Here is a 13,311-nt window from a genome sequence, read left to right on the forward strand (position 1 = left end):
AGGGGAGGGGAGGGGGGATAGTAGAGGATAGGAAAGGCAGCAGAACACAACAGACACTAGTATGGCAATATGTAAATCAATGGATGTGTAACTGATGTGATTCTGCAATCTGTATATGGGGTAAAAATGGGAGCTCATAACCCACTTGAATCAAAGTGTGAAATATGATATATCAAGAACTATGTAATGTTTTGAACAGCCAACAATAAAAAATTAAAAAATTAAAAAAAAAAAATGAGGTGGTGCAGGTACAGTGCTCGGCGTGCTGCCCAATGTAGAGAAAGTTCTGGGTGAATGTTGGATGTTACTATTATGAGTGTGTCACCATTCTGAATGAGTAGCTGTGGGAAGAGGGAAAGTCAGATCAAAGTTCAGAAGCCTCTCTGTTTGATCTATAAGTCATGGGTTGACTCCTGCCTATGCTGAAGCTGCCTATCCAGCTGCACAGGAAACTAGTATTTTTTTTGAGACTTTGGAGTTAAAAACACTAATCAGGTCCAAGTTCTTAGCACTCCAGCTTCTCTAATCCATATACTGCCGAGCAGCTCAGGCAGTCCATACAAAGACGCAAGCTTTCAGAAGCTGTGATATATTATGAGTGGCATTTATTCTTCTCATTTCTGAAGAATATTGTATCTGTTTGCCATCCTTTGTTTCCTGTCTCTGGTGTGCAGATGGTCTAGTACAGATGCCCTCCCAGAAGTGCTCAATAGGTGGTAGGAAAGAGGATGTCCTTGTCCCTTCTTGAAGCATATCCAGACACATAGGTTTTTGTCCAGGGAATGAGAGGTAAGAAAGCCTTGGATACAACTTCCTCACAACCCAGCACTAACATTCTTTTCTTCTCCAGGACCTACAGATAGAACGAGAGAGAAGTTCATATAATATATCTGGTGGCTGCACGGCCCTCATTGTGGTCTGCCTCCTGGGGAAGCTGTATGTGGCAAACGCTGGGGACAGCAGGTAAGTGCATTCACTGTCTGATTCCTACCAAGTTCGAATGCCTTCTGATCGCTTTTATCTTTTCTTTAAAAATTAAACGATTAGAGATAAAAATAATCCTGCTTGGATTCGGTATTAAGAAACATAAACCTACATCATAATAAAAATTCATTTAAGAACCATCAGATTGGAATTAAAGGTAGTCTTTTAGTTGTTCATCATATATAGACCTGCAATTAGTTTACACCAGTAGTATTAAAATGTTATTTTGAATTCAGAACCTTATTTTCAATGAAAGGTTAGCAGAGGCAGAATATTTAAAGCAGAGAGGGGATCTGAATGGAGTGGGTACTTGGAGGAGGACCAGACCCAGCTCCCAGCTGCCTACACTTCCCCATATGACTTCACACTGTCCCCTCCCTGAAGTTGCTCCCTTTATGCACATATTCTTAGAGGCTGCAGTCTCCTCTCTCCCAGGTTCAGGTAAAGGGAACTTTGGCCAAGAGATCATGTTTAACCCTACTTTATCCAGCACGGCCAGGGAAAATGATAAATGTGTGTTATAATTTTATTTTAAATAATGAGATGCTTCTTTACCTTTTAGTGCGAGGAATTTAAAAATTACAGACTTGGTGAAGAAAAATGTTCTACTATGTGTTATACACTTCTTCGCTTTCATAACAAAATAGATGGCTATATAACAGGACCTTTTCCTAAAAACTCTTTATTCTGAAAATAACAAAAAATCGAAACACAGTGTCTTCAGAAGAGGAGCGGTTCACTGGTGAGGGCTGCAGTGGATTCTCTCGTTCCTCTAGGCCCCATGCCTCTGGTGAGCACCCCTGCTCACTCTGGCCCTTCTGGAGGGCTGACCCCCACCCCTTTCCCCTCCCCAGTCACCAGCTTGTTTCATTGCTACTATCTCTGTAGCCTGCAAAACCAGCCCCCTGAAGGATATCAGGAAAAGCACCCAGTTTTATTTCCATGGGCAAAACAGGAGACCGAGGCCTGAGGTGCCTCCATTCCTTCTAGTGTAGCATCCTTTCCCACTGAAGATCCCGGAGAACAGAGGACACAGAACTGCCAAGGCAACAGTGATTGGAGTTTGAAGATGGATTTTTAAAAAAATTTTTTTATTTGTTCGTTTTAGTTATGCATGACAATAGAATATAATTGGGTAGGAGGGTACCAGGGATTGAACTTAAGGACAGTCAACCACTGAGCCACATCCTTAGCCCTATTTTTGTATTTTATATAGAGACAGGGTCTCACTGAGTTGCCATTGCTGAGGCTGGCTTTGAACTTACAATCCTCCTGCCTTAGCCTCTGGAGCCACTGGGATTACAGGCGGGCACCACTGCACCGGGCAATAGAATGTATTTTGACATATTATACATACACGGAATATAACTTCCCATTCTCGTGGTTGTACATGATGTGGAGTTAACAGGTCATTTATTCATATATGAACACAGGAAAGTTATATCTGATTCATTCTACTGTCTTTCCTATTCTCATCCACCTTCTCTTCCCTTTATTCCCCTTTGTCTAATCCAAAGTACGTCTGTTTTCCCCACCCCCCTTATTGTGTGTTAGCATCTGCATATCAGAGAACATTTGACCTTTGGTTTTTTGGAATTGGCTTATTTCACTTAGCATGGTAGTGTCCAGTTCCATCCATTTCCTGGCAAATGCCATAATTTTTTTCATTTTTATGGGTGAGTAATATTCCATTGTATATATATGCCACCTTCTCTTTATCCACTCATCTGTTGAAAGACACCTAGTGTCCTTCATTGATGTGGCTGCATAACTGTAGTATGCTGATTTTAAATCTTTGGGGTATATGCTGAGGAGTGGGATAACTGGGTCAAATGGTGGTTCCATTTCAAGTTTTCTGAGGAATCTCCCTACTTCTTTCTAGAGTGGTTGCACCTATTTGCAGTCCCAGCAGCAGTGTATGAATGTACCTTTTCCCCCACAAGGATGGATTTTTTGAAGGAACATTTATTTTAAAAGTATAAGTACATCTTCTATTTTACTGTGTAAGATAGCTCAGGTTTCAGTGTAAACATTTGCCCAGTAAATGATAGAATATAGATGCTTTTTTCTCATAGCTTCTGTTCCCAGTGCCCAGGCATGGTTCTGACAGGAGACAGACTCCAATTCATTGCATCAATGAAGAAGTAAAAGGGAACTGGCCAGGAGTACGGAGGCCCCCAGGAAGGAGCTGGTCCCCCTAGGCCTGCAGAGACCATATACACACTCATACAAAAATGCTATTCCAGAGCCCCAAAAGAGTAGGTGCCATTAATGAGGGGCCACGGGGCAGGAGCTACAGGAGAAATTAAGGAAATTCTTTCTTCCCACCCTCTCATCTCTTGCCTGGGCTTCCTATTCGTTGAGCCCAGCCTGGAAGCCAGCTGACAGGTAGTCCTAGGAGTGCCATTCATCGAGGTTGGCCTGCCTGGGTACAGACACAGACCAAGACTACATCTTCAAGATGGGGACAAAGGAAAATCATAGCATATCTGCCTCTCCTCCTTTCCTTCCCTGCCTGCCTCAGGGTTTAGCGGCTTCTGGACAGGAATCAGGAGCTTGTCAAACACACTGCAGGGCCAGACTCTGGCCTCTTGCTCAGTTCTGGATCATGACATCATTGAGAGCGAGATGAGCAGCAGAGGAGCAATTCCTTTCTGTTCTGACTAAACAGGACTAGATGGGTGACTCGGCAGCCATGCTCACGTCTGCCTCTTGCCTTCATGTCCAGTTCCATGTCTTTTAAAGTGAGTTTGCTTTCCTAGCAAACTGAGTACCTGCTCCCTGGCCACCTCCCACCCTACCCACCCATGAGGAAGCACCTCTACCAACTGACCCCAGACTCGGAAGTTAACTTCCAAGCCCAGATATTTTTATGTTAGAATATCCGCCTTCTAACTCCTGCCAGGTACAGTGGCACACACCTGTAATCCCAGTCGTTCAGGAGGCTGAGGCAGGAGGATCACAAGTTCAAGGCAGCCTCAGAAACTTAGTGAGGACCCAAGCAACTTAATGAGACCCTCTCTCCAAATAAAACATTTTAAAAAGGGCTGGAGATATGGCTCCATACTTAAGTGCCCCTGGGTTCAATCCCTGTACAAAAAAAAAAAAAAAAAAGACTTAATTTCTCCCCAGTGCCTTTTCCTCATTTTTATACAAGTTTTCCATCAAAGGTCCACACTGCCTACCAGAGACACTTGCCTAGCCATGGTTTCTATGTCCCAGAAGTTCCAGCCCTGGCCCTGGAGCCTCCTATCCTGTGTTCATCTCCTGGGCTCTTGCCCCTACCCCATCCTTTTTTTTTTCCTTGAGAGCTGATTTTCCACACCAGACCTGGATTTCCTTATCTATACAGGTGGTTGTATTGGGCCAGATAACTTCTAAGATTTCTGGCATTCTGAAGATTATCCTGTGGAAGTGACACTTATGGAAAGTAAATTAATGTACAGACACAGGCCACGACTACATCTTCAAGATGGGGACAAAGGAAAAATCATAGCACATCTGCCTCTCCTCCTTTCCTTCCCTGCCTGCTTCAGGGTTTAAGCAGCTTCTGGACAGGAATCAGGAGCTTGTCAAACATACTGCAGGGCCGGACTCTGGCCTCTTGCTCAGTTCTGGATCATGACATCATTGGGAGAGAGAGGTTGGTCTCTACAGCAAATGTTTCTTAAGGGTCAGTTTTTGGAATTTTAACTAAGGACCCTGTTTTCTAAGTGTTTATGAAAGTATGATTTTTTTTCTTTTTTTTTTTTTAGGGGGGGTGGTGCTAGAGATCATGCATGCTGCTCAAGCACTCTACCGCTGAGCTGCACCCACCCTACATTTATTTCCAATAATTTTAAAACCTAACAAATGCTTTTTTTTCCTTAATAAAGCTGTAAAGCATAAAATAAAAATCAACCTATGATAATATAGTACCTCTAAACCCTAATAAGCTTAATTTCATTTGTAGTATTCAGGTCCCCATATCCAGATAGGAATTTGGGATTTTAAGTTAATTGGTTGTCACACGTGGGTCATAGTTCATATAGAAGCATAAACAATATAAATTGGCATTTGTATGTTCTATCAACATTTCTATGTTCTATCAATCATTGATAGTGAAATTGCAGTTTGAGATGAAACTCAGTTCTCTACTTCTGCTGGCAGATAGGTGGGGTCTGTGTAAGCTGCAGGCCTCTGCAGCCAAAAAAGCCTATTTTAGTGTTAGCAGCGAATCAAGGCAGGGAGTGCCCACTGGCATCAGCTACAAAGGTCACAGCTAGAAAAGTGGATTCTTCTCCACTATTATTGATTGGCATATTGCAGCTTTTAGTGACAGGCTGTGCCCTCCAGTGTTTCAGCAAACCCTAGCAACTTGATGCCAATTTCTTTCTGTTTTTTTGTCTCACGAATTCAAAGAATATAAACCATAGGCAATAATGGAGGGCACAAGTGAAAGGATTTATTTAGGTGAGAAGAAAAGAGAGACAACTCCCACAGGGTGAGAGGGTACCTGATAGCAGGTTGCCACTTAAATAATAGTCTAGGTGCATATATAGCTTCTGGATATGGGACGTTGATCAAAATCCATGTTAGACAGATGTTGGAAAAGTACCGAGGCTATTGGTCAAAATCCATGCTAAGTAAGTATTAGAAAATCATTAAGGCTCTTGGTTAGCCCTTGAGTCTGTAGACTTTACTCAGGTCTATCCCACTCCCTATTCCCATCACTTTAGGACAAAGGAGTTGGCTGGAATATTTGGAATGTTCCTAAAGGTTGACCTCATGAAGTGGCCTTTACATTGAAAAACACACACACACTAATTGAGGCCCATTAACTATCCTATGTAATTCATTAGGACACTTACTCATTAGAGTGCTAGTTACAGCTTTTTTTATAAACCATAGATACTTTGTATCATTTTATACAATGATAGGATCATTGCCTACTTTATATACTAATGATATACTATAAATAATTGAATTTTTAAAAATATTCAGTTATTTCCAAGAGAGAACAACCTAAGTGAACTTTTTCATATCTATAGAAATGTAGTTCTATTATCACCTAAGGACAAGCAGTCCAGGAATTCAAGAGTTTAGTTTAAACATGATTAGAGCTGACAGATTCTGGTAACAGGGCCCTGATTAATGAAGTGCTAATTTATTTTTTAATTTCTAGATATTAGCTGTCATATGTTTACTTTAGACCATGACAGTTTTGAGAGTGAAAATAAATCTTTGTTGTATGTTCATTGCCCTATAATTATTCACATTCAGAAAATGGGGAAGTTTTGCATTGTCTTGATTTGGAGGCCACCAGTGGTCAGGAACTAAGTTCTAAACCACTTAGCTGTATGTTTACCATCAGGCATATGTGTGTTCAGGGGTTGTCTTCAGAAAATGCTGCCTGATGCTGTTTGTAGCTTACTGGTGTTTGAGTCGGTGGCCATCCTCTGTGTAAAGTGGTCCACACTGGTGCGGGTGACAGCCTCAGAGGTCTGATCTGCAGCCAAAGACAGACTTCCGAGAGCTAACCAGCCATAGAGACGCATGCAGTCACTGCATGTTGCTCACCAGTTGCTTTATTTTTTCCCAGGCAAAGGCAGCCAATTCAATACCTAGCAATCTTAAGGGACTAGGAAAGAAGCAGATGGTGGGTGGATTTTCACTTCAAGCAAAAATGAACTAGTAACATGCAAATGTCATGCAAAGCAATATGCAAACTATCACCCATTGTCTTTGAGTCATCAGCTCCTTAGGGCGCTGAGTGTTTTTCAGTTTAGGAAGGTGCTTTGGCTCCATTTTAGACGATTTCATTTTATTTCTAGAGAACTAAGGCACTGAGGAAGCTAAGCCATTACCACTTGTTTCAAACAATGTCTGAAGGTTTGGCAACTGAGACGAGGTGAGCTCATTCAGATTAAAGGAAACCATTTAAAATTTGTTAAATTCTTAATTCCATTCTTGTGAGAATTACAGTAACAGCAATAATAAGATAGCTAGTAAATGCTAGGCACATACTAAATACTGTAATAGATCGTATTTAATAAGAAGACCTTGCTAATATTAGATAAATACTGTTCATGAAAAATACACGAAGACACAGCAAGGTGAAGCAACTTGCTCAAAGTCCCCCAGCTACTGAGGAGCAAGGCTTCCATCTAGCCCAGGAGTGGGAGTCAAAAATCCTATGTCCTCAAACTCTTTGCCACACCTCGGGATCTCCCATCCATGCCAAGATTTGGGATTTTGTGTGTTTCTCCTTTTAACATTTGTAAAGCAAGAATTTCTAATTAACATCTTACCTCCCTGCTTATTTGTACGTAAACTCATGACATACTATATTCCATGGCATCTTAGATTTTACCTAAAATGGATTATGGAGTGTAGGTACATGGAGAGATACGTGTACCGGCTATTTGAAATGCATTTCAGTCATCAAGCAAATAAGGTTGGAGAAATCCAGCTCATTCACTTATTGTTTAGGAAAAGGTATTTTCCCAAAGTGAGGGCTGCCATTTCCTTCCAAGGGTCCCAAAGTTTTGAGACCATTTGAAGTGTTGTTTCCATTTTCATAATGATGCATTGGAAGTAACATACAGATCTTCTGATAACTCTTCTATCAGTGGTCACTGCCATGAAGTCAAACCCTTCATTTAGTTGTATGACTTTTTCCCCATTCTGGTCGCAGTGGTGTAAGCCTGTAATCCCAGCAACTCAGGAGGCTGAGGCAGGAGGATTTCAAGTTCAAAGTCAGTCTGCCTGGGCAACTTAGCAAGACCTTGTCTCTAAATAAGAAATTTAAAAAGGTTGCAGATGTAGCTCAGTGGTAAAGTGCCTCTGGGTTCTATCCCCAGTACCCCAATATTAATTGTTATTATTAATAATTATTTAATAATAACTATTTTTTATTGCTGTAATTATTATTACTATAATATGAGCCCATGGAGTCTTGAGAATACAAAGTCATCTTCATGGCTTGAAAAGGTGGGGAGGTAAATGTGTTTGTTCATTAACTATGTTCAACAAGACTGAACAAGCCTTCCATGAATTGTTTAAATGAACCCTGTGAGTCCATCCAGGATGGTTTTCTTTCATTTCTCTTTCACTCATTCTTAGTTTTCCAGTAAGACCCCATTTTAAGTTGAAGCCTTTCTGTATTAGGTGAGAGATGAATTCCTATTGGCAAGTCTGAATTTTCTTGAGGATAGGAGTGAGATATTAAACAAGACTTATACAATTCTAAATTCAAAACCGCTTACACATCTGTGGTGTCTTCTCTCCCAAGCTTCTCCCCTTTGTTGGTGAAAAGATAATGAAGCGTTATATAACTGCCTCCAAACCCAAGAGAATGTAAAGAACTGTTCATTCCTTCTTATGTTGGCGATTTCACCAATGTCCATTACAGAACCTTCCTGAAGCTCCTCATTGCTCATAAGTGGTTCATCTATTCATCCCTGCCAGTCAGCTACCTCTTTGATAGTAGCCTTCCTCTGAGTTCAGAAATATATTTGATCTTCTTCCATTGACTACATTAAATTCACTACACCTCTCACTTTCTTTGACATGTATCTGAAAAATAGCATGCAGAGGTACCAAATTAACCAACCGGTCTCCACTGTGAAAGTTAAATTGCTGTTTCAGCCTTTTTCTGTACCACCCTCATCTTTTTTGAATGCCTCTTACATGATCCCTTAGCTGTGCCCGTGCTCGTAGAAGGGACTGGCAGAAAGAAAATAATATTGTCAAATGATCACAAATACATGCAGAGTCCTGGAGACCAGGTGACGGCCCCAAACAATCTCTTCTTTTCCTGTCAAGCCACTCACTGTCTATACTGAGGGCACCTGAGAGCCCCCTTCTCTCTGGACTTCCTCCTGATCTCCTACCTTGGATATTTTCACCCCTTGCTCTGAGCAGCATGTGTTGGAACAAGTCCTCCCAGTGATTCTGATACATTCTCAAGTTTAAGAATCACTGCTCTATAGTCTACCTCCTGGGCATCTGAGAGAGCCAGGAAGGATCTAGTAGGTCCTCAGGATTTAAAAATTATAGCTGTTCCAAGCCTGAGGCTACCATCAGTCTCAGCTATTGGTGCTATAGCTGGACATCGCACTGCAGGGGAGCTGAAGCCCACAGGTCCAGTCCACAGTGTGCCTCTGTGGTGGGGTGGGGGACTGCCTACACCTCTGTCCTGTGGCTGTGTCTTTTTTTTTCTTCCAGTAGTATTCAGGAATGTTGGCCCTGCCCGCCACCACCACCAGGGATTGAACTCAGGGGCACTTGACCACTGAGCCACATTTTATTGCATTTTATTTAGATACAGTGTCTCACTGAGTTGCTTAGCACCTCGCCATTGCTGAGGCTGGCTTTGAACTCATGATTCTCTTGTCTCAGCCTCCCCAGCTGCTGGGATTATAGGCATGCTCCATGGCACCCAGTGGCCCTGTTCCTTTGAAGAGTGGGATTTGGGGGTGAGAATTCTTGCATGATCTAGCTCCTATCTCCCCTATCTACTGCTGGGAATAGAGCCAGACTGCGGCACTATTCTACCCCAGCTGAGCCTCATCTGGAATGGGTCAGACATGATCCATGTAAACTTTTAGTCCCTTATTGTGGAGCCCTTAGGAAGTCGAGCTATGGCTCTTGTCCCCACCCCAACCCCTCCACTTCCCTTTTCTCCTAGCCCATTGAGAGGCTGAGCTGGAAAGTCTTATGGAATTTGTGTAAAAGTGCAGGACTCGCACTTAGAAATGCCAGCATGTGGCTGTTGTGATCAGATTAGTGATCTTTTCTGTCCCTGAGTGCCAGAAGAGGGTAAAACAATATATCAGAGTCAGGAGGGAACTTTCTAGTGGAAGACCCCAAGGCTCTATCTTTGATCCACTCCAGTCCGCTAAGATAAAGACTCTCAGGGCCACATCACCTGGTTTGCAGATGATGTGAAACCCAGTAAGATGAAGTAGTGAGCCTCAAAGAGACCCCACTTCCCCAGAGTGTGGGCTAAACCTAACCAGATAAAACTTTCTTTACCAGGGGAACCAGGTATAACTCCTATTGCAAAGAAAGTAAAAATATCAGGACGTGAGAGATAGATTATCAGTACCTTTTAAAAAAAAATGTGTTCAGGCAGATATTAAATTCCATGTGGTCAGCAATGTGAGGTAGATCCAGATCCCTGCAATCAGACGCTGCAGTATTTGAGACACAAGGCAAATCCTAGCTAGGGTGTCGATTGGCTCACTTTGTTGCAAGAACTGTTTCCAGTTTCTAGGACTTTAATAACGACTCACTAATCCTTGCTCCAACCCTTTTGGGGAGTACTATTTATTAGTCTCCTGACCCCTTAGTCCTTTTGTAGGTGACACAAATCAACCCTTTTGAATAAAACTGAAACCTTCAAAGAAGCTGAAGTGGTGAGATTTGGAGCCACATTTGGAGAGACAAGGAAGATTCACAACAGCTAGAATGACAAGATGAGTTTTATTGATGTAAAAGATAACTTCAGGTGTGAGCAGTGAAGTTGGCTCCCTGTGAGTCTGGGACAGAGGTGACAGTGCAGGAAACGGCAGTGTTGACAGGAGGGACTGTGGACTTGCTGCCTTGGTTGAATCCTGGCTCTGCCACTGTTGGCTTTGTGGGACCTTGGGCCTGTGCCATGTTTTCAGGACCTGTTTTGTCAGCTGTAAGTGGAGTTGAAGGCAGTGCCCACCTTGCAGCTGAGAAAAGCCCTTAGCACGGGGTCAAGTCCACAGTGATGGCAGGCTGCTATTATTATTGTCATATTCATCAGGAGAGCCAACCAGAGAGGGAGCAAGCTGCCGAAGAACCCAGTGGATTCTCTCTTTATGAAAATAATTGTGCATCAACCGTGGGAGCGCCTATCTAGAATGTACTCAGTAATTGGATTTTTCAAGATCCTTATGCCGCACTACATTTCCATGACTTTGAGGATCTTAAAAAAATTTGTGACTATTTTCATTTTGCTTTCTTGTTATAAGGGTTTAATGATCTCTGAATTCAGCAGAGATACACATGCCCCCTGCTGTAAGCTGCTGTATCAGGTAGGCTGACTATGGAAATCATAGACCCCAAACTTCACTGGCCTAAGAAAAGCAGTGGCTTTGTGTCATGCAGGCTGAAAGAGGCTCTGTTAATATTTAACACTTGGCTTCCATTGGCTCTGGGCATATCTCCATCTAGTCAAGGGAAAGAGAGCATGGAGGAGCACACAGGGAACCGTTTAATGGACCAGGCCTGGAAGAGGCACATACCCCTTCTGCATGTGTTCTGTTAGCTAGAATCCAGTTGTATGGCTATACTGAGAAGCAAGAAAGGCTGCCGGGAAATGTCATCTAAGTTGTATTCCCAGGCCCAAGAGAATTGATTTTGGCACACAATTAGCCGTTTGGGCCACCCGTGGGCATTAGGAGGGGAATTCATGAGGTTCAGTTAGTAATGGTGTCTTCATTCATTATTGATACATTTTATCCCATTGTTCCAATGAAGCGACAATAGGGATGTCACTATCTTTTCTAAAGCCCAAACACCGTTAGCTCTTTTGTTACTTTAATTTTGTCACGGTTCATTTTAGAAGAGAGATCAGTTCAGCTTCCAACTGTCAAAGACAGTGAAGAAAGAGTGAACTTGCTATGATCTACTTTCATGTTTGAGAAAAGCACATGTCACTAATGGAAAAACCTCCAAGTAGACTGCATGCCAAATATTTGTCTTTAGAAAGTTCATCATAGAAAGCAATACTCATTTCATGCTCAAAGAAGAAAAATTACATTAACTAGGTAGGATTACTGATGCTTAACAACTTTGGTTCTTTTAAAATGATTTTTAGCTTGTCATGTTATATTCAAGAGATTTTTAAATGACATACAAGTTCAGCTGTATAGTTTAGTCTGTGATGTGCTCTCAAACTATTTTTCAGGATTTTTTTTTATTTGAACTCATTTCTTCTTCTTGATGTGATCCTTAATAGGGTTGAAGTAACTACTATAAATGAACCGTTTATAAATATGCCTTAATCCATCTAATATTTATTTATGACGAATTTGTTCAATTCTTTGTGCATTTGTTAGGAACCCCAATGTGAAGAAAAGATATAAATTGAGTAAAATGTCATGTTAGTGTTACCGTCTAGAGATGCCAGGTTCATATTCTCCATTCAGCAAAAAATGGAAGAATAAGACACAGAGATACGAAGCAGGTTTATTGCAGAAGTGATAGACTCTCTGAAGAGAAGGAGCCCCAGAACTGGGAATCCAGTGGGGAAGTTTTGGCCTGTTATTTTTATGATCTCTGGAATTTCTTCCTTTCCTTATCTCCTCTCCTGTCCTCACTCTCCTCACTATTATTGATTGGTGACCCCTCTGTCCACACCACTGTTTTAGTTTATCTATTGGGTCCCCCTCTTAGGAGCACAAGAATGGAAGCGTCTGTCTGATTGGGTCTCCTGCTTGTGTCCACAAGCACTTTTGTCAGGCAGGAAGTTGACCTCCTTAGGAGACCCTCTCCATGTTCCTTTTCTGTGGCGCTGCCCCCAACCTCCTCACTCACCATGTTGCCCTAGTTGCCTAGGCTCTTCTATATCTCCCCCAGGAGGAGCAGGATTCAACAAATATTTATTTGGATGCATTGGCCAGGGATGTTCTGCTGATCAGTGTACTGGGGCACCTACTTCAAACGAGGCAGACGGGGTCCCCATCTTTTTGTACTGACAGCCCAGGAAGTCAGGCAGGCAGATATACATTTACAATGCAGTATAATGAGTAGATGCAGGTGTTTTGGGTGACAGATGGAGCACTGGACTTTAATGAAGACTGCCTTGGGCTGGGAAAAAGCTCAAGCATGTATGTAATTGGGTTCTTTGTCCTTGGTACTAGCAATGATGATACACTGCATCAACAAGATTGCTTCACAAGTCAGAATCCAATGTAATGGGGTCTCACATATGTACCCCTGGCTTTATTATTCCAGTGTTGTTGTGGTTATGAATAGCATTGGGAAGGTTTTTTGGCACTTAGAGGTCATTTTGTGGTACAAATACTTTTGATGGGACCATACTTTTTTTTTGTAAAATGTCACCCTCATTATGCTGTCATCAGCAGAAAAGGGAACATGGAGGTCATTCCTATTTTATGATAGTCACTAGATTGACCTCACTGGTGTGCAGTCTGCGGTTATCAGGTGAGTGGTTTGCCCTGAGAAATTAACTGGACAACATGAGTATTGAACTTTCAGCATGGTGCTCTTGTATGTGAACAAGTCAATAAACTCCAGGGCCAAATGCATTTTAGCTGCTAGTGGCAAGAAGTGAGGAAGGAAGGTATC

The 13,311-nt window shown here is 42.1% G+C and overlaps 1 protein-coding gene and 1 long non-coding RNA gene across 2 annotated transcripts in view; both read left to right on the plus strand.

The window, feature by feature from the left end:
- LOC125617626 overlaps nt 1-485 on the plus strand; it is a 2,001-nt gene extending 1,516 nt beyond the window's left edge. Inside the window, exon 2 of the long non-coding RNA XR_007348703.1 lies at nt 240-485. This is a non-coding gene — a long non-coding RNA (uncharacterized LOC125617626). The remainder of the gene's footprint in view (nt 1-239) is intronic.
- The window catches only part of Ppm1h (protein phosphatase, Mg2+/Mn2+ dependent 1H), a 222,834-nt gene that overhangs the window by 89,682 nt on the left and 119,841 nt on the right, over nt 1-13,311 (plus strand). Inside the window, exon 4 of the mRNA XM_048808381.1 lies at nt 851-963. Within this exon, the coding sequence (XP_048664338.1) occupies nt 851-963 (113 nt within the window). The remainder of the gene's footprint in view (nt 1-850; nt 964-13,311) is intronic.

The sequence above is a fragment of the Marmota marmota genome, unplaced genomic scaffold, assembly GCF_001458135.2.
Source record: "Marmota marmota marmota unplaced genomic scaffold, marMar, whole genome shotgun sequence".
Classification (NCBI taxonomy): Eukaryota; Metazoa; Chordata; class Mammalia; order Rodentia; family Sciuridae; genus Marmota; species Marmota marmota.